Source organism: Bos indicus x Bos taurus, chromosome 14, assembly GCF_003369695.1.
Source record: "Bos indicus x Bos taurus breed Angus x Brahman F1 hybrid chromosome 14, Bos_hybrid_MaternalHap_v2.0, whole genome shotgun sequence".
NCBI classification, from domain to species: domain Eukaryota; kingdom Metazoa; phylum Chordata; class Mammalia; order Artiodactyla; family Bovidae; genus Bos; species Bos indicus x Bos taurus.
The window spans coordinates 33,844,978-33,869,308 of NC_040089.1; the positions used below are offsets into that span (position 1 = coordinate 33,844,978).

The 24,331-nt window shown below is 40.9% G+C and overlaps 1 protein-coding gene across 3 annotated transcripts in view; it reads right to left on the reverse strand.

Moving 5' to 3' along the window:
- The window catches only part of SLCO5A1 (solute carrier organic anion transporter family member 5A1), a 152,470-nt gene that overhangs the window by 63,195 nt on the left and 64,944 nt on the right, over positions 1-24,331 (reverse strand). For all 3 annotated transcript variants that reach the window (XM_027561150.1, XM_027561147.1, XM_027561148.1), the window contains 2 exons: positions 22,587-22,719; positions 15,116-15,333 (listed from right to left, as the gene is read on the reverse strand). In XM_027561150.1, coding sequence (XP_027416951.1) covers positions 15,116-15,333; positions 22,587-22,719 — 351 coding nt within the window. The remainder of the gene's footprint in view (positions 1-15,115; positions 15,334-22,586; positions 22,720-24,331) is intronic.

The following is a 24,331-nucleotide window of genomic DNA, read 5'->3' on the forward strand; positions in this document are numbered from 1 at the left end:
GTGGGTGACCATTCCTTTCTCCAGATGATCTTCTGGACTTGGATTGAATCTGCATCTCTTGCGTCTCATGCATTGGCAGGCAGGTTCTCTACTACTAGAGCCTCCTGGGAAGCCCATATACATACATGTGTGTGTGTGTGTATAATATTTAAGTAAAAACAAATGAAAACAATGAGTTTACATATGGTTGAATGCATACATTTCAAAATATATAATACCGAGAAATTCTGTAAACAGGAATAAGACTGGGAAAGAGAAACAAGAAAAGATTCTTGAGTGTATGCTTTTGTATTTTTTGCATATTTGTAATGTGAGTTAACCCACATGTGCATGATCTTTATACATCTTCATAGAAAAGGTAAGCTGCCTTACTTTTGAGATACAGAGTTTCTCAGTTATTAGAACAGTTATCTCCTTATGCTACAATATAATAAAATAATTTCCTAAAAATTAAGCAACAGCTATTATTAAAGCTTCCCTGATGGCTCAGTGGTAAAGAATCGCCTGCAATGCAGGAGACCCATGTTCAACCCCTGAGTCGGGAAGATCCTCTGGAGGAGGGCATGGCAACGCACTCCAGTATTCTTGCCTTGGAGAATCACATGGTCAGAGAAGCCTAGTGGGCTACAGCCCATGAGGTTGCACAGAGTCGGACACAACTGAAGCTACTAACCAGCAATAGCATTATTAAAGCTATAATTCGTAGCCTATTCACTAGAATTTAAGACTTAGTCAAGACTGTTTATTATCATTTTGAAATGCAAACTGACTTTAATGTTCTATATCATAATTTAATTGCTTAAAGTTTAAATAAATATTTTAAAAGTAAATTAAGATGCATACTTTATTTTTTTAACATAGGTAAACACACCAGAAAAAAATATAAAATATTTCATAAAATTATCCAATATTCTCTTATAAATACTGCAAATCAAAATGCATTCTCCAAAATTAAAAATTAGAAAGTTAAGAAGATTTTTTTTTCCCCATGGACATTTAAAGATTCAAATTAAACTAAATGGTAAATTAAAAGCCAACATGTTGAATCTAAAACATCTGGGAAAATATACAATAAACCTTGCAAACCCAAGAAGATAACATATGTATAACATGAATATTTTAAGATACTAGTTTTTTGTAAGAAAAACTGATTTTTCTTGTATACCCATTTAGCGTGATAAAATAGCCTTCTAATTTCAAAGCTAACTAAAAATACATGTCATGTTTTTCTCTCTTTTATTAAAAAAAAAAAAAAACCTATTACTTAAGAAGAATTTAGCAAACATTCAGACTCTGAACAACTCTAAGCTAGTTTCCTTTTTTCTTCCACCTTCCTCCTCCCCTATTGTTCGAACTAAACTTTCAAACTACATGCCCTGCAGGGGGTGACGGGCGTAGGGGGTGCAGATCTCCAGGACTGTCTTTGTCTGGTGGGGCTGGTTATCTAGATAGACAGATATGATAGATAATAGATGTGTGTGTGTTTGTGTGTACAAACACACATTTCCTATCTAACAAGACAGAAGTAGTGACATACTGGTAGCAATGAACCCACCTAGCACCCAGTTCTTGGTTTCTAGATGCCACTTTCCACTAAAAGGAACCAGAAGTCCTCGGCAGTTGGCGGTTTAGTTGCTAAGTTGTGTCCAACTCTTGCGACACCATGGACTGCAGACTCCTCTGTCAATGGGCTTTCCTAGGCAATACTGAAATGGGTTGCCGTTTCCTTCTTCAAGGCAATTTCCTGACCCAGGGACTGAACCAGATTCTCCTGCTTGGCAGATTCTTTATCACTGAGCCACCCCAAAGTCCTTGGAGAAATTATTAATTCATGTGTTACTTAAGCTTCCTTCAATTCAGTTCAGTTCAGTCACTCCGACTGAAAGACTCTTTGCTACCCCATGGACTGCAGCATGCCAGGCTTCCTTGTCCATCACCAACTGGATGGAATGAGCTTCCTTCAGGCATGAGTTATACTATTATTGGCTGTGGGTTCAATATTAATGAAACAACCTATATTAAATAAGGTGTCTTTCAACAGAAACACAAGGTTATATATTGATTGATGATTATATTGTGATGCAAAGTTAACCCAGATTTCCCCCAGAGCAATGCTTCAGCATTCTCTAACACAGTGTTTACCACAACTTTACAGAACAAAACTACCACAAATAACAAGAATCAGCTGTATTTGTACTTAGTTGCTCAGTCGTGTCTGACTCTTTGCGACCCCATGAACTGTAGCCTGCCAGGTCCCTCTGTCCATGGGATTCTCCAATCAAGAATACTGGAGTGGGTAGTCATACCCTCCCCTCCAGGGGATCTTCCCAAACCAGGGATTGAACCAAGGTCTCCTGCATGGCAGGCAGATTCTTTACTGTGTGAGCCATCAGGAAAGCCCATGAATACTGGAGTGGATAGCTTATCCCTTCTCCAGAGGATCTTCCCAACCCTGGAATCAAACCGTGGTCTCCTGCACTGCAGGCAGATTCTTTGCCAGCTCAGCTACCAGGGAAGCCCCAACTGTCTTTATACCACCTCGAAGTACTTTCTCACAGAGTACCTATAATTTACTTATTGATTTAAAAATGCAATATACTTGGTAATTTTGGAGTGCAGGGGCCTGGCAGATCCAATCCCATTCAAGATAGGAGAGTTTACACAACTGGTAACAGGGCAGATTAACATTGTGTGGCTTCTGTGAAGACACTGAGACAGCATCTTTTCTGTGTCTACAAACGAGCATAGATCAGGAGGCAACATCATCAAACCCAAATTCTATAAAGTTACTGGCTTACAATTTTTTAAAAGATCAAGGTCATAAAATATTAGGGTAGATGAGGAACTGATCCAAATTGACGGACCAAAACACCACAACTAAATATTAATACAATCTGTGATGGCAGATTGGTTTGGACATAAAGTCCGATGTAGGGATAACAGGCAACATTTGAATGGGGCCTACGGTCTAGATGGTAGCACTGGATTAATGTTAATTCCCTGATTTCCATGGCTGCCCTGTGGTCCTGCAATAGAGTATCCTTGACTTAGGACACAGTGAAGTACTGGGGGTCAGTAACTTCACAAATCTGTCAGAAACATTAACAATCGGGGAACTGGGGCTCAGGGAACCCAGGAGTTCTGTGTTATTTCTGTGGCTTTTATTGTAATTCAAAATTATTTTACAAAGTTTCAAAAGCAAAGTTAGCAAAGAAGCTGCTGGATCTATCAATTTGCAGCCAAATATTAATTTTTATGCTAATATATCTTAGATAAGTTTTTTGGTGTCATTTATAACTGCGTCATGGTAAAATCAAAGATGCGGTAAAAAGAATGATGGAGGGACTTCCCTGGTGCTCTAGTGATTAAGAAACCATCTTCCAAAGCAGGGGACCCGGGTGCGACTCCTGGTCAAGGAACTAAGATCCTACATGCTGCAGGACAACTAAGCCCATGCACCACAACTACTGAGCCTGCACGCTGAAACAAAGACCCAACACAGCCAAAACATAAATAATTTTTTAAAAAAGAATGATAGAGGGACTAACTAATGGTAGTAATTATCATTTTTTTGATCACTGAATGCTAGGAACTCTTACAAATTCACTTACAAGGACAATCTGACACTAAAACTAGAAATGCCTTTAACAGCAGTACTATAGAAATAAAACTTAATACAAACCTCCAAAATTCAAGAGAATATAATACAAGGTAGACAAGACTTAGAAATCACTTTGAGAAGTGCTGCTATCACTGGCAGATCCCTTGCTGGTTCCCACATGCACCTCAATGGCAGTGCAGGTAACCCAGCCAGCCAGTACCCACACCTGGACTCAGGTGCTAAACTCCAGTCACCACAGGGCTGTTTGTTAGTCTGTCCATCGTATCTGCCTCTTAGTGATCCCATGGACTGGAGGCCGCCAGGCTCCTGTCCATGGGATTCTCCAGGCAAGAATACTGGAGTGGGTTGCCATTCATTTCCTTCGCCAGGGGATCTGTCTGAGCCAGATCTCCTGCATTGCAGGAGGAGTCTTTACCATCTGAACCACCAGGGATTCTCACCACAGGGCTATGCTACAACAAATTTGATGTGGTCCCTCCCCTTGACCTTGCATCAAAGGTAATCCCTTGACCATTAGTCAAAGTTTCAGAAAATCTGAGCCACATGGTGTGCTTGGATTCTTATGGAAGCTGCCAGGGACAGCCTTAGCAAGTGCAGACACTGTAGGGTACAGAGTTGGAGAAGGCAAGGTTCAGAAAAAGAACAAGACTGAGACCGGCACTTTACAGGAACAGCTAAGCTAGCTAAGTCGCTTCAGTTGTGTCCGACTCTGTGCGACCCCGTAGACGGCAGCCCACCAGGCTCCTGCGTCCATGGGATTCTCCAGGCAAGAGTACTGGAGTGGGTTGCCATTGCCTTCTCCAATGGAACAGATCACGTTAAATGAGGTGAGAAGGGGCAGCAGTCAGATTACTAAGCTGCTGCCCTTACCCAAGAAAAGACTAAGTATATATAGGCATGTATGTGGAAAGCTACTGTCTTAAGGGGGCCTGTTCTTCTCCAGGGTTGTTCAGAGTAGTTATCTCTTAAATGTTTAGGGCAAGGAATTTTGGAGATTGGCCAGAGGCTGGACCAGCTGGGAGCTGAGCGTAATCAACCTAGTGTCGATTTTTTTGGTGAGAGAGTTCTTTGTTTTGCATAGAATGGTGGGGAGGACCCGGAGGGGAGTTTTAACTCCAGGCTATTTTGAGCCCTGTAACTTTCCTTCAGGCACCACACCTACTGTTCTCCAATGCCTCACAGTGCACAGTACAATGAGGCAGCAGGTATTGATAGATTTCTTTTTTTTTTTAATTGACCACCTTAACTGTTTTTTTTAAATTATTTATTAATATTTTGGCTGTGCTGAGTCTTTGTTGCTGCACCAGCTTTTCTCTAGTTGTGGGGAGTGGGAACTACTCTCTAGTTGCGGTGTGGGGTCTTCCCATCGCGATGACTTCTCTTGTTTCCAAGCACAGGCTCTAGAGCACAGGCTCAGTAGTTGTGGTGCATGGGCTTAGTTGCTCTTTGGTATGTGGGATCTTCCTGGCCCCATGTCTCCTGCACTGGCAGGTGGATTCTTTACCACTGAGCCACCAGGAAAGCCCAGGTTTGTCAGTTTTTGACCATCAGCAAATGTGCTCCAGTATGAGAGCACATTGAGCTCCTGAACCACTAACCTGCTGACCATGAATAGAAACAGCGGCCACCAGGACCCAAAATACATTATAAGTGATTACTAGCCATAGTACAATCCTGCTTGCTTAAATCTAATGAGTATTTATATATATATTTCAAAGTAGACACTACTCTGATGGACATTAGTCCTGAAATAGAGCAGGACCCTGCGGTCCTTCTGGCCCCCTCCCATGTCCTCTGCCTGCCTTTTGTCTGTGAAAAAACTTTAGCCAAAGACTAAGTTTAATTGGAGAAGTGAGAAAATGCAGAAACAAAGGAAAACAGTCAAAGGAAAGCAAATACTAATAATGTAGTCATAAGCATAGTCAAGGATCTTTAGTTCCTTCTCAAGGGCTAGGGATAATATTCTGAGCCTTATCCTGTGAACTGTCTTATAGATACTGAAACCCCCACTAGGTCTAAGAAGTAAACTGCATGATGACCAAACTACAGCCATGACATTAACTGCCCTAATTCCAATAACTGGCCTCAAGGAAATAGAAACCAACCAACCCTGGAACTGAAGATTCACTGTTCCTTACAACCAAGATGACGCTGATCAGACCACTGATGACCAATTTCAAGATAAGCGTCAGAGCTGACTGTGCTTTTCTACATGTAGCCCCCTCCCTCCACCTATAAAAGCGTTTGCCCCCTGATTGTCAGGGTGGAGGAGTCGAATTTGGACAAGCATCCAGCCGTCTTCCCAGTTGCCAGCATCCAAAATAAAGCAAACTTTCCTTTTCACCAAACTGGCCTCTTTAAGATCACCAAACTGATCTTTGAGTGACAAGCAGACAGATCCCACTTTTGGTTACAGTCCCACAGTTAATTGGCACTGAGTATTTTAAGTGTGCTCTTTTTTAGGAATTCTTTGCCATGGCTGTTACCATTTACCTTTTGCCTCCTAAGCTGAAGGTACAACAAAATAAATGTAAAAGAGAAATTAAACAAAGAATTCTAGAGAAGATGAAATGAATGGATAAAGAAGATGTGGCATATGTTTACAATGGAACCCTACACAGCATGAGAAAGAATCGGATTCTGCCATCTGCAACATGATGGACCTAGAGAGTATTATGCTTAGTGAAATGTTAGACAAAGAAAGACAAACACTCTGTAATCACTTATATGTGTAATCTAAAAAGTAAAAAAATGCATATCGCAAACCAGAAACAGACTCACATAAACAAACCATGGGTTACCAGTGAGAAGAGGAAAGGGGTGGGGGCAAGATAGAGGTAAGGGATTAAGAAATACAACTACTATGTATAACATGGGCTTCCTTGGTGGCTCAGCGGTAAAGAATCAGCCTGCAAAACAGGAGACATGGGTTCCAGCCCTGGGTGGGGAAGATCCCCTGGAGGAGGGCATGGCAACCCACTCCAGTATTCTTGCCTGGAGAATCCCCATGGACAGAGAGAAGCCTGGCAGGCTACAGTCCATGGGGTCACAAAGAGTTAGACAAAACTAAGCAACTACGCACACACATGTATAAAATAAACAAGCCACAGGCATATATTATACAGCACAGGGAATATAGCTACTGTTTTCTAATAACTTTAAATGAAGTATAAAGCATAAAAATGCTATATCACTATGTTCCACATCCAAAACTCAATCAATATTGTAAATTAACTATGTGTGCTCAGTTTTGTCTGACTTTTTGTGACTCTTTGGACTATAGACTGTCAGGCTCCTCTGTCCACAGGATTTTTTAGGCAACAATACAGAGTGGGTTGCCATGCCCTCCTCCAGGGGATCTTCCCGACCCAGGAATTGAAGCCACACCTCCTGTGTCTCCTACAATACAGGGGGATTTTTACCCTCTGACCCATCAGGGAAGTTCTGTGCAATGCTGTGTTTAGTCACTCAGTCATGTGACTCTGTGACCCCATGAACTGTAGCCTGCCAGGCTCCTCTGCCCATGGGGATTCACCAGGCAAGAATAATGGAGTGGGTCGCCATGCCCTCCTCCAGGGGATCTTCCCAACCCAGGGATTGAACCCAAGTCTCCCGAATTGCAGGTGGATTCTTTACCATCTGAGCCATCAGGGAAATCCATGAATACTGGAATGGGTAGCCTATCCCTTCTCCAGAGGATCTTCTCGACCCAGGCATTGAACTGGGGTCTCCTGCATTGCAGGTAGATTCTTTGCCAGCTGAGCTACCAGGGAAGCCCTACACTTCAATAAAAAAATAAAAAGAAATGCATCATATTTCCTTGAAAAAAAGAAATAAGATATAAACAGAACAGCACATCAAAGCCAGCAAAAAGATTCTTTCTGGGCTTCAAATTTGACCCTTGGTTTCCTGGCCACAAAAGCACAAAGTTGTATAATCATCGTTAACAGAAACATCCTAATTTTCTCCTAAGAAACAAAGCTTTGCTCCATGTTCTAAAGCACTAGATTCTCACAGCGTGGTCCCTGGACCATCTGCAACAGCATCACCTGGAAACTTGTCAAAATGCAGATTCTCAGGTCACATTCTCAGGTCACACCTCGGTCTAGCACCCTGAGCTCTATGAAGCCCTCATGATGCTTCCTAGGTAGACTGAGTTTGAGAACCTCTGTTCTCACTGTTCTCTAGAAATAGAGTTTTGTATAAAGCACTCAGAGCAATGCTCCTATGGCAAATACAGGGAATTCAGATAACAGCTTTTAATAAGAGCTGCAAACCTAAAAATAAAGTTAAAGTCAGCAAAAAAGCTAAGGCAAAATACAAGAGGCTAAGATGGCTTAGTCCAGGCACATGGCTACTGGTGATCCCTCTTTGAGTCTAGTATTGCCTCTAACATATCCCATGCTATATTAGGTTTCAACCACAGAGCAAAGAGACACATGCAACAGTTCTGGACGTTCTTGGGCAACTCACACTCAGAATTCATTCATTCCGCCCCTTTACTCCTCTCTCCGCCATCTGAGCTTGAAACCCTGAAACCATCTTGGATACCTCCACTCCCATCATTCCATGAGTCCGTGCAAGTGTGCTCAGTGCGCTGGATTCTTTGCGACCCCATGGACTGTAGCCCACTAGGCTCCCCTGCTCACGGGATTTCCCAGGCAAGAAAACTGGAGTGGGTTGCCATTTCCTCCTCCAGGGGATCATCCCAAGCCAGGGATTGAACCTGCATCTCTTTCGTTGCAGGCGGATTCTTTACCACTGCAACACCTGGCAAGCCCATAATTCCCATAGCAATTGCCATATCCTATACACACAACTTCTTCCCTCCATTTTCATCATTCATTAATTTATTCATCAAATATTTACTGAGTATCTACTAGACAGTGGGAATTCATCAGAGAACATGATGGACCAATTAAAAAAAAAAGAAAACCTTGCCTTTGTGGAGCTTACCAAGATGATCAATAAGTAAAACATAGAGTATGTTAGATAAGTGATCAGTGCCAAGGAGAAAAATTAAGGAAAGAAAGAGGTAAGAAGCTTTGGAGGAAAAGGTAGAAATTTTTAAATAGGGTGGCTGGGTAAGGCTTCATTAGAAAGGGATTGTTTGAGTAATACCCTGAAGGAAGTGAGGGGCCTTATGGAGAAAACTCCCAGCACAGGAACGGCAAGAACAGCTGTCCAGAGGTGAGCGTGTGCTTGGTATACTCGAGCAACAGTGATGAGCCCAATAGGGTTGAAGCAGAATCCAACTGCAGGAAAGAAATGGCCTCAAGCAGGTAACCAGGGGTTAGATTGGGAAACCACAGAAGCTTTGAGCCCAGGAGCGGCACTTTAACAGGATCCTTTTGACTGCAGAGTTGAAAACAACTGAAAGGGGACAAGGAGGAAATTCCCTGGTGGTCCAATAGTTAGGGCTTTGGGCTTCCACTGCAGGGGGCATGGGTTCAATCCCTGATCCTGCATGTCATGCGGTGAGGCCAACAAACAAACAAACACCAACAAAGAAAAACTTAGTTTAGCAGGCTGCTGTCCTTTCCATCTCTACTAGGCAAAACCGCCATCACCTCTCTGGAGCTCTGTCCATAGCTTTCTACCTTGTCCCCCTCCTTCCACTCCACTCCCTTCTCTCCCTAATTTAACAGGACCTAATGGAGGGCCTCGGAGAAGGCAATGGCACCCCACTCCAGTACTCTTGCCTGGAAAATCCCATGGATGGAGGAGCCTGGTAGGCTGCAGTCCATGGGGTCGCTAGGAGTCGGACACGACCAAGAGACTTCTCTTTCGCTTTTCACTTTCATGCATTGGAGAAGGAAATGGCGACCCACTCCAGTGTTCTTGCCTGGAGAATCCCAGGGACAGAGGAGCCTGGTGGGCTTCTGTCTATGGGGTCGCACAGAGTCGGACACGACTGAAGCGACTTAGCAGCAGCAGCAGCAGCAGCAATGGAAGGCCTGCCAAAGGCTGCTCAAACCTCTCCACTACTCAATCGAGACGAGTTTCATTAAAGCTAGAACTTTAGCTCTCTACACACAAGATGGCTCTAACTGACCTTCCCAACTTCATCCCCCAGGGCTCCGTCATGTACAGCCAACACACCAACCACAATGCACTTGCTCAGCATTTTCAAATGCATCTACACATCTGATCTTCTTGCCTTTACTGTCTCTTCCTGGAACACTCACACCATCCCACATCCACCTACTGACATCCTTCCAGTTTTCCAGGAAAGATAAATCCCACCTTCTCCATGAAACTTTCCCTGGCCCCTCAACTAGACATTCCCTCGCCTGTCTGTGACCTTCACACCATGGTGTCTATCTTCTTTTTTGGTCATTAGTATATTTCCATCTGTACGCATCCTGTCTCCCTCAGTGGACTACAAGCTCTATGAGGGAAAATTATGGCTGACTCATCTTCTAATCTGCCATAGCTTGGAGTGCCGCAGCTTTTACAGAATAAGCAGTCATTGAATTAAATGATGACAACATAACCTTCTAGTGATCAAAATTCTTTGACTTCCAATGGCCTCTGTTTTTTAAATTTTATTTTAGTTGAAGGATAATTGGTTTACAATATTGCATTGGTTTCTGCCATACATCAATATGAACCAGTCATAGGTACACATATGTCCCCACCCTCTTGAATGTCCCTGCTACCTCCCATCCTTCCAGGTTGTTTCAGAGCCCCAGTTTGAGTTCCCTGAGTCATACAGTAAATTCCTATTGGCTAGCTATTTAACATGCAGTAAGGTATACTTTCTATGCTACTCTCTCTATTCATCCCTCCCTCTCCTTCCCCCACTGTGTTCACAAATCCATTCTCTATGTCTGCATCTCCATTGCTGCTAAGTCGCTTCAGTCATGTCCGACTCTGAGGGACCCCATAGACTGCAGCCCACCAGGCTCCTGTGTCCATGGGATTCTCCAGGCAAGGATACTGCATTGGCAGTCAGGTTTTTTACCACTAGCACTACCTGCTGCTGCTGCTGCGTCACTTCAGTCGTGTCCAACTCTGTGCGACCCCATAGACAGCAGCCCACTAGGGTCCTCTGTCCCTGGGATTCTCCAGGCAAGAACACTGGAGTGGGTTGCCATTTCCTTCTCCAATGCATGAAAGTGAAAAGTGAAAGGGAAGTCACTCAGTTGTGCCCGACTCTTAGCGACCCCATGAACTGCAGCCCACCAGGCTCCTCCATCCATGGGATTTTCCAGGCAAGAGTACTGGAGTGGGGTGCCATTGCCTTCTCCATTACTGCCCTGCAAATAGATTCATCAGTACCATCTTTCTAGATTCCATATATATGCATAAATATGTTTTTTTTTTTTCTTTTGGCTTACTTCACTCTGTATAATAGACTCTAGGTTCATCCACCTCATTAGAACTGATTTAAATGTGTTCCTTTTATGGCTGAGTAATATCCCATTGTGTATATGTACCACAGCTTCTCTATCCATTCATCTGTTGAGGGACATCTAGGTTGCTTCCATGACCTAGCTATTGCACATAGTGCTACAATGAATATTGGGGTACATGTGTCTTTCTCAATTTTGGTTTCCTCAGGGTATAAGCCTAGCAGTGGGATTGCTGGGTCATATGGTAGCTTTATTCCTAGGGTTTTAAGGAAGCTCCATACTGTCTTCTATAGTGGCTGTATCAATTTACATTCCCACCAATAGCACAAGAGGGTCAGTGGCCTCTTCGAATCAATGCATCACCTCAGAGTAACCATTTGACTTAGTTAGGATTATAATATATTCTATTCCAATACAAACAAAAGTCTAGCAGAGCAAGTCTGTCATGTGAAAGTGAAAAGTGAAAGTGTCAGTCACTCAGTCGTGTCCGACTCTTTGTGACCCCATGGACTGTAGCCCACCAGGTTCCTCTGTCCATGGAATTCTCCAGACAAGATTACTGATATGTCACTTCTCCAGGGGATCTTCCCAACTCAGGGATCAAACCCACATCTCCTGCATTGGCAGGCAGATTTTTTACTGTCTGAGCCACCAGAGAAGCCACAAAAATCTGTCATGCTTTATGCTATGTAATAATGCTAAGCAATTAAGCTTAGAAGTTAAAGTGAACACAAAAATAAACATTTTCTTATGATTAACTGCCACCAAACATTTTCTGCTTAAGAATAAGAAGAAAACCAGTTAAATTTGGAAGGCTTTTAAAATACCAGACCCCAAGCCTCAGAAAAATTGATCCACTTAAATATTTTAACTGTTTATTTTTATGGTAAGATGTTGAAGCCATCAGTGCTAATCTCTTTATGGGAAGGTGCTGCAGATCCACTAAAAACTCTTACTTTCTCCTTTGTGGTTGTTTTAAAACAGTTTTATTCCTGCATAATTTATAATAAGAACCTAGAAACACTGAGTCAGATTTTCCCCGTGTCTATCATTAAAATGTGGAGGCAGTGGGTGGAAAGCGAAGTGCATTCTCTTCTTGCATTCTCTGCAATAAAGCTTTTCAAAGAGCACTATCCTATATGGTCTAAATCATTTTTGATTTTAGGAACCAAAAAATACCAACTTGGCCACTCTTTACACCTTCTCTTTGAAGAAACTAATATTGATGTATGAATTTCAAATATAAAGGATAAAAGGAGCCTTATTCCAAAAAACAGGACAAGAAAAAAGATCTGGGAATCACACTGTGGTTTAACTCAAAATGGAATCTTAGCAATCAATCTTTCATTCAAGACTTAAATAGTAACAGACATGAGTAAGAAAAAAAATCCTGAAAAAAAGAATTCTACATGGAAAAACTTGTGTTATAATTTTTATATGTCAGTTGGTCAAGTGTAAAACTGCAAAGTGTGTATTAAATAGATATTTAAAATTAAAAAAAAAAGACCTAGTGTATCTCAGCTTTGTAATACAAATTTTGTCTGTAGTAGAATGATTCTCAGAGATGTAATTGAGTCTTTTGAAAATCAGATGAAATATTACACTGTCATTTCCTATAGGTGATAGCTATTAGAAATAAAATGTGCAAAAGATATATATAATTTTAAATACTGTATTTGAACATTATTCCAATATCATCAACATCACTTGAATAATTTTTAGCAGAACATTGTCACTTTATAATCTCATTTAAACAGGATTCCTTTCTAACAGGAGAACATGTTTCCGGAAGTGCCAGTCTAGATACATTTAGAGAGTCCAGTGCAAGTAGAAATAAATAAAATAAGCCAGCTCTGTGTTCTAACCATAAGGTTCACTGCCAAAGATCACTCATCACAATTAAGGCATAGAGTAAAAAAGTTGGAAATTTATCAGAAACATCTACAAGAAAATCAGAATAAAAATGGAGTTTATAAACCAACTACCCATCACTGTCAAAAGACTCTTCTTAATCTTTACTCTAAAAGAAAATACCTTGAACCATTAAATTGAATACAGAAAAGATGGAGAACACTCCCTAGCAGTACAAGAAGACATTTAACATAAGAGTAGATAGATTCAATTCTGAAAAATAATTTTAAAATCCCATGACAGCTTTTATCACTGTGAATCTGCCTGCCAAAGTGAGCTTTGCCCCAGAAGCAGGTCCTGAGTCAAGGATCCAAGTCCAAGTCATTTATTTGGGGGGTTTGAGAAGCACTGGATGGGGAGTATAGATGTGATGCACAGGAAGAAAGGGCAGCTTACAACGGATTGTCTCACCATGAGGGGACAGAGCTGGGATGCTTACCAGCCATTGGCTAAGACTGCTGTTAGGGGTGGGAGGCCAGAGTGTTAATTCCTTGGCACCTGAAGCCTGCCTCAAGCAGGAGCCAAGCAGTCCACAGCCTAAGAGAAGACCTTCAGGCCAAGAAGACGCTCAGACCTTCAGAAGGTCCTGGCCATGGCAGTCCTCACCTTGAAAATGGGAAGCACCCGGAGGACAGCTGGCTCATGAAAGCACTGTCCACCCAGCCTCCTCCAAAGAACTCCATCAACAGTTGCCTCTGCTATTGGTGTTTCCTACCAGTCTTCTCTCTCCCTTTTCTCTGCTATCCAACACAGCATATATTTCACATTCTAGCCATCTACCTCTAAGCCATAAAATAGACAACTTCAGCTCTAGCCTTTATTTCTCCTCTGGCATCAACTTTATATTCTCCTTAAATTGAGACCCTTAGTCTATTTCTATGTTGTAAATTCTCTAACATCAACTTTGTTCTCAACTGAGTTATTTTTTTTTTTAATTCACTCCCTTATTATGGTCCATCGTATGTCCATGAAAAATGGTGAAGTGGTCCATGGGGTAAGAGCCCAGGCTCTACTTGACTACCATCCAGAGAATATTTTATATTATGAGAGCAGAGGAGGTAATTTTGGCATTTCCAAAAGTAAACACTGTCCCAAATTAATGGGGAGGGAACGGGGAAGGTAAATCTAAAACTTAACTGGGAAGAAGCATTTCCAATGAAACGTCACTTCACTGCTTTGAACAAAATAGTCTTTAAAAATAATCCAATCTATTAGGCTGCAGGCACAGTTCCATAATGTATTAGTAACTTCCCTCTAGGCCTGAAAGGATCCTCTTTGCCTTTACTGTGCACGTAGTCAAAATGAGATGAGAATGGGCCTGAGTGAATTTTACCTAAAACAACCTTAACTGATGTAACCACTTGATTTATATTATGCTTCCTAATTTTAAAAACTTTAATTCAGAGAATTCAGGAAATAGGCAGGAACTAATGGGAATGTGGCATTATAGGTTTCCTGGATTAAAGGGATTTGTTGTCACTCAAGAGAGGTATTGACTATGGAACAAAAATGGCCTGGTAAAGATTAAGTTGTTTAGATTTGCGATTGCCTAATCTGGATTTAATAAAGTGATTGTTTTTAAGAGAAATAAAATGAAAACACAGACCAGTACACATCACTGAAAACTCTCTGTATGTTTTTCTGATGGGTTTTGAGACCCATGCCCTGGATGTCCTTCTCCACGGTCACTTAGAGGCTTTGACCGAGTCACTGCTGAACGAGATCCCTTCCTAAGGGTGAGTTTTGTATTTCTTTAAGGATCAGGACACACTACCAAACCCATGGTTCCTGGAGACAAACTATCCATTGTATGAGGCAACGATTATTTTAAAAATCAGACATCTCTCATTCCAATATGAAGTCTTCACCTTTAGAATTCAATCAGTGCTTCTCAAACTATCTGTGAGGAAGGACCATTTTTAGATTATGTCCAGTCTACTGTTATTGATACTTTTGCAAGTTATAACAAAGATGAATCATTAGAAAATCAATTTTGTAAAACATACAAAATGTGAGCCCAGTTTATTACTGTTATTAGAGTCGACAGACAAAATTATCCCATTGAAACTTTTTTTTTTTACGTTTTCAACACTGACTCTCAACTTCAGCCCTTACCCTGTCACAGACCAGGAACTGCCATTAGACAGCAGGGGCCGGGGACCACACTTTGAGTAGCACTGATATGAAGCACCATGCATGTACTTATTCAGAAGGTATACTTTACCTCTGACATCCTTCCCAAATCCTATAGGAGAAACTTTTTTGTCCACTTGTTCACAACTGTCTGGTTTCTCCTTCATAACGTCATCATCACCAGAAGCATCCGTGGAATATTTTTTCTTTCTCTTTTTCTTGTGTCGAGGCGGAAGCTTTTTTGGAAAAGTAAACATTGGGAATATCACAAGAAACATTGCAATGGCACAAAGGAGGAATCCACTCCACCTAAAAAATTGGGAGATGTGAACAGCATTTATGGCTTTTATATTACGAGTGAGAACAAGTTAGCAAAGTAGAAATGTGGGATGACAAATTTCTCCAGAGAACACGTTTTACCTTCATCAGGTGTATGGCACTAAGAAGTTAGACAACCTAAGAAAATACAAGAATCCTCCCTTTCCATGGTATAAATGAGAACTGTACTCAGTAATCATTCTAGTATTATAATTATTAGAATCACCAGCCTGACTAGAATTTCATTCAAGTATTTTTGAGCACACATGTGTCAGTTCTGCTAATGAACATTGTTAGTCCTACTACAATGCGCATTTTATAATAAATCAATAGCCCATAAGGGCTTCCCAGGTGGCACTGTGATAAAGAATCCTCCTGACAATGCAGGAGACACAGGTTCAATCCTTAGGTCATGAAGATTCCCCTGGAGGAGACAATGGCAACCCACTCCAGTACTCTTGCCTGGAAAATCCCATGGACAGAGGAGCCTGATGGGCTACAGTCCGTAAAGTCAAAAAGAATTAGACACGACTGAGCACGCACAGGGGGTGTGTGTGTGTGTGTGCGTGTGCGTGTGAATGTGTGTGTGCATGTGTGTGTGTGTGTCAGAATTGAGTCAATATCCCATAAATTTAATAGAAAAATAATATAGAGTCTATATCATGCTTTATGGACCCGTACAGACACTTTTTTAAAGAAAAAAAACCAAATACCTGGTGTGAAATGTTTTTCAAATTGCTGATGGCATTCAAATATTTTTCTGCAAGCACTTAAAAATGTATTAACCCTTCTTAGCTGGGCTTCCCAAAACTTAACCAAGAATGAGTAGGGATAAAGGCATTTACACCTGGGGCCTTCCCCAGAAATCCAGTGGTTAAGACTCTGTGCTCCCAGCTCAATCCCTGCTCAGGGATAAGATCCCACATGCCACTCAACTCATCATGTGGCCAGGAAAAAAAAAAAAGAGAGACAAAGATATACACTCTATCTTCGCATTCAAGAACTTACAACCTGTTTGTAAAGAGCTAAAGATACAAGAAACAATTCCTAACAATCCCCCACAATGCAAGAATGTACATAATTGTTAGATCACGTGGTATAGAAGGGCTTCCCTGGTGGCTCAGACAGTAAAGAATCTGCCTGCAATGCAGGAGACCCAGATTTGATCCCTGTGCTGGGAAGATCTTGAATGCTATAAAAATTCAGAAAGGAAATCAATGTGTCAGAAAGCTTCCTAGGAGAAGTGAAACTTGAGTTTCCACAGAATCAAGATTCTGTCTTTAAACTCATCTGAAGTTGCCATGCTGCCGAGACTAGGAAGCAAACGCAGAATAGACCTCAAATTCTAGTCCTCTTTAGAGCATGTGTTAAGGCCTGGGGACTTCTTGCCTGCATAATTCCCCAAGGGCAATTTTGCAGTCTCCTTTCAATCTTTTCTTAACAAATAGAGGTCCCTGGTCTTGCCTAATAGGGTCACAAATTGTCCAACTAGGATTCCTCAACTTCAAACTCTGTCCTCAAAACTTCCAAGTTCATAAACACTCAGATTCTGGCCTCTGTATCAACACATTCCATCAGTTGTTATCAGAATGCAACCAGCATTCTAAGCCTTCATGTGGAATACAACCCAGTCAGCGTATAGATCAACTGCAAAGCAAAAACTCATTTGTAAAAAGTAAATGTTTCAGGACTTCTCTGGTGGTGCAGTGGTTAAGACTCTGCTCTTCCACAACAGGGGTCATGAGTTCGATCCCCGGTCAGGGAACTAAGATGCCGTGTGCTACTGCTACTGCTAAGTCGCTTCAGTCGTGTCCGACTCTGTGCAACCCCATAGACGGCAGCCCACCAGGCTCCGCTGTCCCTGGGATTCTCCAGGCAAAAACACTGGAGTGGGTTTGCATTTCCTTCTCCAGTGCATGAAAGTGAAAAGTAAAAGTGAAGTCGCTCAGTCGTGTCCGACTCTTAGCGACCCAATGGACTGCAGCCTACCAGGCTCCTCAGTCCATGGGCTTGCCAGGCAAGAGTACTGGAGTGGGCTGCCATTGCCTTCTCCCCATGTGTGCTACTAGGTGCAGCCAAAAAAATTAATTAAAATTTTTTCTAATTAATTAGAAAAGCAAGTATTTCTATTAAAATGCTGTTATCAGCTGCTAAAGGTCATAGCTTAGCTGAGAGAATCGTTCCTAGAACCAGTCATTAAAAATCCAGTGTGCTATTTTCAAAGATACTTAACGTTGTATCCAATTAAGATATTAAAACAATCAGAAAAGGATTTCATTTTGAGAAGACGTCTCAAAGCAGGCTTCCAGCAATCTCAATGAGTCAAATATAATCATGAACCCAGGGCCTAACACAGGTTAGGTACTCAAAACATTTCCTAAATAAATAAACTGAATGAGGGTCGTTTTTTTAAAAAAGAGAGTCATCTATCTGCAGGGAACATAGCTATGAAAATATCTGGCCCTTTTTGTACTTGGCTGCCTACAAGGTCTTTCCTAACCCAGCCCTGCCTTTAACTTCCTTGAATTTCTTTCTGCAAACTCTGCATTCAAGTCCCCTGAACTCCTTAGCTCCCTGGACCTCTCACACTATTTCCAGAAGAGGCCAGGCAGCAGAGTGTGAGGGGCCATTCTTGAGCTATAGCTTCAGGAAGACCCAGAGTTTATCTAGTCTTCACCACTTACTAGCCCTAAGATTCTGTAGAAATTAGCTTGCTTCTCTGAACAGGCTTTCTCATCTGAAAGGGAGGAAATAATAACTTTGGGGGAAACGATCAAAATTAAGAAGACAAAGTATGCTGCTGCTCAATCGTGTCCTACTCTCTACAACCCCATGGACTATAACCTGCCAGGCTTCTCTATCCATGGGATTCTCCAGGCAAGAATACTGGAGCAGATAGCCATTTTATTCTCCAGGGGATCTTCCCAACCCAGAGATCAAACCTGCATCTCTTGCATCTCCTACATTGGTAGGCAGATCCTTGACCACTGAGTCCCACAGCCTGCCCCACACAAACAACAATAATTTCATGGTAGCTAGTACTGTTTTTTTATTTACATCTGTACTTAGGGCCCCACCTCCAGCCAAAGCCACTGACTTAAAATTACATGCAAACATTAAAGATACTCAGAAGACTCCGAAGGGAGAATAAATAACAGAAGAAGGGGAAGAATTGCAGTAAATGAACAAAAATAATAAAAAAGGTTTAGGGACATTTCTAAGCAGAGCAAACTGGTCTCCAGTAACATCGAAATGAACATATGGTAGTTGGTGCCAAAGAGGACTCTGAGAAAAGCTGGGTAAGGTAAGGAAGTGTGCATTATATGTCAGAAACAGATGCATCAGTAAGAGCTAAAATGGAAAAGCCAGGACCCCTTTCATGAGTCATTACCCAGAGACTCTTCATGAAGGGAGGACAGTTAAGTACACTGACTAAAACCTCCACCCTGGACTCAGTTTCTTATCCATCTCTCACTGACTCTCAGACTTTAGGCAAGATGATCAAAATTGCGAACCATCAATTTCCTCACCTGCAAAATGGGCAAATTCTTAGTGATGACATGTGGTTTTTATAATGCTTCAGTGAAAATGTTGGTAAAGAAAAAAAAAAAAATGTTGGTAAAGGTTTTAATGTAATGTTTGACACATAGTGAGCACCCAACTAATATTAGCATTATTCACTTACTCCTTCCTTCTCTTTTCCAGCATATGTTTACCGAAAAACCTGTCATCATTATTGTGCTGTTTTTAGTCACTAAGTCGTATCCGACTCTTTCACCACCCCATGAACTGTAGCCCTCCAGGCTCGTCTGTCCATGGGTTTTCCCAGGCAAGAATACTGGAGTAGGTTGCCATTTCCTTCTTCAGGGGATCTTCCCAACCCAGGGATCGAATCTGTGTCTCTTGTGTCTCCTGCATTGGCAGACAGGAACTTTACCAGAATCACCTGGGAAGCCATCACCATCGGGCATCATAAAAACTAATGTTGTATCAAATAACTCTGTTCAAGGTTAGAAGTCTGTTAAAAACAGGGCTACTCAACAGACAAAATTCATTTTTAAAGAATATAGAATATAGAACAGTCTTATGGACTCTGTGGGAGAGGGAGAGGGTGGGAAGATTTGGGAGAATGACATTGAAACATGTAAAATATCATGTAAGAAACAAGTTGCCAGTCCAGGTTCGATGCACGATACTGGATGCTTGGGGCTAGTGCACTGGGATGACCCAGAGGGATGGTATGGGGAGGGAGGAGGGAGGAGGGTTCAGGATGGGGAACGCATGTATACCTGTGGCGGATTCATTTTGATATTTGGCAAAACTAATACAATTATGTAAAGTTTAAAAATAAAATAAAATTAAAAAAAAAAAAAGAATGAATGTAAACCCAGACACAGAGAACACGCCCATGGTTGCTAAGTGAGGGAAGGTGGGGCAGTGAGGGAGGAATGGATTTGGAATCTGAGATTAGCAGATACAAACCATTGTATATATATATATATAATGGGTAAGCCTCAAAGTCATACTGTATACCACAGAGAACTGTATTCAATATCCTGAGGTAAATCATCATGGAAGGCATATAAAAACATATATATATAACTGAATCACTTTGCTGTACAGCAGAAATTAACAGCGTTGTAAATCAACTATACTTTGATTAAAAAAAGACTGAATGCTAAAAAAAAAAAGAAAGAAAACCCTAGTATACATTTCTATATGGACAACTTTTAACATTTGTAGAACTAATTTTAAGTCATTAAAATGAATAAAACTACTTGAGCACAGATTAAAGTCAAAAGACTGAATAACAGCTAACACACATTATGTAGGGAGAACCACTTAGAGCTCCGCATACACAGACTCATTTATTCCTCACAACAACTCCATGAAGTAGGTACTGCAACTATTTCCATTTTGTGGATTAAAGAAAAAAAAAACTTGGGGCTCAGAGGAGTTAAGTAACTTCCCTAAGGTCACACAGTTATTAGGTGGCAGACTGGGATTTAAACCCAAGGGTCTACATTTAGTTGCTTCACTTTGCTACCAACTGGGTTGATGCACATTGGAAAACTTAGCAAAAACAGCATAAAGCACTTATAATCCTAAAGCACCTGCTTCCTTGCCTTCTCTCTGCCCCTGATCTGGCCCTCTTTGTCTTTCTCTCTCCCTCCAGCTGTTCCCTTTTGCCATGCTCTTCTCATGACATCTTTACAGAGCACAGATTATACATGGGATGGTCACAGATACATTTTAATAACCTAATTTTCTGAGAATTTTTAAAAAATTCTTACTCTGAATTATTTCAGAACTGCAAAGAAAATAGTAATTGAGATCAAAAATTTTACTGTTGACCAAGAACATAAAATTCCTGTGTTATTCCCCTCCTGCTGACAAGGGAACTCCCTTTCGTATGATTTGAAAATTCTACCAGGACAGACTCATCTATTATATATCTTAACACTTCCACCTTCAAAGACTATTTACTTATGAAAATAACAAGTGTTCTATAATTTAATTAATATTTATTAACTGCTTAGAAAATAGTGTTAAACATTATTCCCACATAGCTCAACTTATGAAGTTATTATTGTAAGAATTTCATTATAAAATGAAACACAGAGAGAACACAAGTAGTCTAAGAAACTCTTTAGGAAGTAATTACTCAACACAAGTTTCTAATAATGAAATTCTCTATTCTAAAATGAAAATATCTTATCAATGTATACCCAGTACCAATCCATGTTAAATAAATTTGGGATGCCAATACTTTGAATGCTTGCAATTGTGAAGAAATATCATGTTCAAGTTCAGAACTGGGAAGAATTCAAATGCAGCCCTTGGATATATACGAATAAGTAACCTATCATCCAAAGTTGGAGTTCTCTTGCTAAACTCTCAACTTAGGGACTTCTCTGGTGGTCCAGTGGTTAAGACTCCGTGCATCCACTACAGGAGGCATGAGTTCAATCTCTACTTGTCGAGTGGCCAAAAAGAAAAAAAAAATATAATAATCTTGAACCGGATAAAAATGAAAACACAACATATCAACTTTAAAAAAATATATAAAAATAAAATCCAAAGCTTACGTATTTAGCAAGACAATTAAAGGCTATCAAGCGACCAAAAGGGAGGGGGTATATGTACATGTATGGCTGATTCACTGTGCTGTGCAGTAGAAACTAACACAACATTGCAAAGCGACTCTATGCCAATAAAATTAATTTAAACAAAAAAGGCGTGCAAGTGAGAGAGTAATTCATCTTCAGCACATCCAGGGAAATGAACTATTCCTTAGCGAAAAGACTCACTAAGAGTGGAACAATGGAAACAGAGTTCTGGGCAGTGGATGAGGACAAAGCAAAACACAAATACGATAAGTGGGGAGAAAATATTTTTTTATAAGGCACAGAAAAGACAATGCAAGTTCTAATTCAAGTACACAGGGAAGTCCCAACACAGCCACATTCCCCTTTTCCTTCCCTCTGCTATGAAGAAAACAGCCATCTCTATCCTAAAGAATGTGGATTAAGCTGTTGATCACAGCTCCTCTGTGTTGGTTTCCTATTGCTGTGATAACAAATCCCCACACACTGCGTGGCTTAAGACAACATAAATACATCATCTGAGAGCTCTGGAGTCAGGATGGAACCCCGTCTCTTATGTCTCCTGCATTGGCAGGTGGGTTATTTACCACTAGTACCACCTGGGAAGCTGTAACCCCTGGAGGGCAAGAGTGTCAATAAAAGATGGGTGTGGCTGAATTCCTTCTGGAGGTTCTGCGAAGGAACCTACTTCCTTGCTCTTCCGAACTTCCGCAATCTACCTGCATTCCTTGGCTTGTGGTCCCCTGCTCCATTGTCAAAGCATATCACTCCAACCTCTGCTTCAATCATCACAACTCCTTCTCTCACTCTGACCCTCCTGCCTCTCTCTTTCCCTTATAAAGACCCTTGTGATTACACTGGACCCACTTGGATCATCCCAGATAATCTCCCCATCTGAAGTTCCTAAACTTCCATCAGCAAAAGTCCCCTTTGCCATGTACAGGTAAATTCATAAATCTGGGAATTAGGACAAAGATATCTTTGGAGATTATTATCCTGCTTACCACCACCTTCTAGGTGACATTGAGCTATTTTTCATCTTCCTCTTCGGGAAATTCTTATTTTAACTACAAGGGGACTATGACTCTAATTATCATAATACCAAATGAAATGAAAGATGCAGTAAACAATTCTTACCAGTTTCCAATGAAACGAGGATCATCCTGGTTAAGGTGAATAGGATTTCTGGGATCAACATAAAAACCAATAAGAAGTCCACCTAGTAAATATCCCACTGCAGGACCGAGTGCTCCCATGACATACATGATGGCTGGGAAGACAGAAAAGGAAATGTGAAATATAACCTCATGCTATCTCTTTCAGTAGTTGTCTAATTTCAGTCATACCACGCTTACGTCACAGTTACATCCAGTTAACAATTTCCAAAAACAGAGAACTTTAGAGAGTTCTCTAAATTGGGCTTTAAACAATGTCCTTTATTTAACTGTTGCCTATCGTCCTCTTAGTACATCAGAACTTCTTTGGTTGCTTCTGAAAGTACAGACCTGCGCTAGTTATTGAGGTAGTTTACTGGATAGCCAAGACAGGCTATCAGAGTAAGCCTCAAGAGAAGAGGGAAAAAAGGAATGTCACTCATCCCAGCTAGAATATTCTAATGGGCTGAGGAAACTGAAGACCAATTTTGCCATGAAGTTGGTTTCAGTTGAACTGGTAAAGCTGCTTAATCAAGCACCCTCAAACCACTAGTGTTTTCAAGTCACCACTTTAGAATCAGAGAACGCCTCACAATGCATTCGGTTCGTTGTTAATTGAGGAATCTTACCTAAAGGTTAATAAATCTCCTTAAACGGCATGAGTGAGAAGGTCAGAAAGCACTAACCCACAGTTGAATTAGAAAAAATTTTAAAGCACACCTAAAGGGGGAGAGGGGGTTATTGTCAGTAGATCAGAAACGTCGTTCCGTCCAAAAACATGTGGTCACCAAAATGGGCTAATAGCAAAATAATAGTAACAAAAACAAATACATTGTCAAGTCTTTATATTGTTCCCACTGCTGTTATTGAAATTTTTAAAAAATAATGAATCACTGCAGACTTCCCTGGCAGTCCAGTGGTTAAGACTCTCAATGCAGGTGCTATGAGTTTGAGTATGAGTCTCGCTGGTTGGAGAACTAAGATTTCACATGCCTCTCTCTGCAGCCAATACATCAGTACATAAATTTTCAAAGATAAATAAATAATATATTGCCAGTTTTCAAATTTTGAGATAGAATATGAAATTCCTTGAAAGTCACAGAAAAATCTAGCCACACTCCAAACATGTGTTTACCCTGTTGAAACTCAGTTATTTGGGGACAAATCAATAAACACCTTTAAGATACTCCTGTGCATAAGGCACGATCACAAACTCAGGTGACACATGCTTCTCCTTTCTGTTGCTATCATGCATTTTCACCAAAGAATAAATAAGTGATTTGTCATATCCTTTAAATAGTCCCTATTTACCAGAAAGCAAATTTGAACTAATCAAAACCCTGACTTTATCAGCTGCACCTAAATAAGCATTGAATAATCTTATACTTCCTGTCACTCATAGCTACAGATGGTAATTTAACACCTGCTCACACTTTTCTCACCATTTCAAAAGAAAAAAGCACAGTGTTTATCTACCTTACGGCATCATCTGCTTGTAACAATAAGACATTAGGCTCTTAGACTTCTCCATCTGTGTTTGGAAATGGAGTGCGGAGGCACAGAGGAAAGTAATTGGCATTCTTTTGGAAGTATGCTTTTCATAAAATAAAATTAGAATTTTGATAAATATCTTGTTAACCTCTCTGTTTATAGCCTAAAACAGAACTTAAGAATAGCAAGTACTTTTTCCGATTCAGGTATTCCCATAAGCATATGAAGATAAAATTT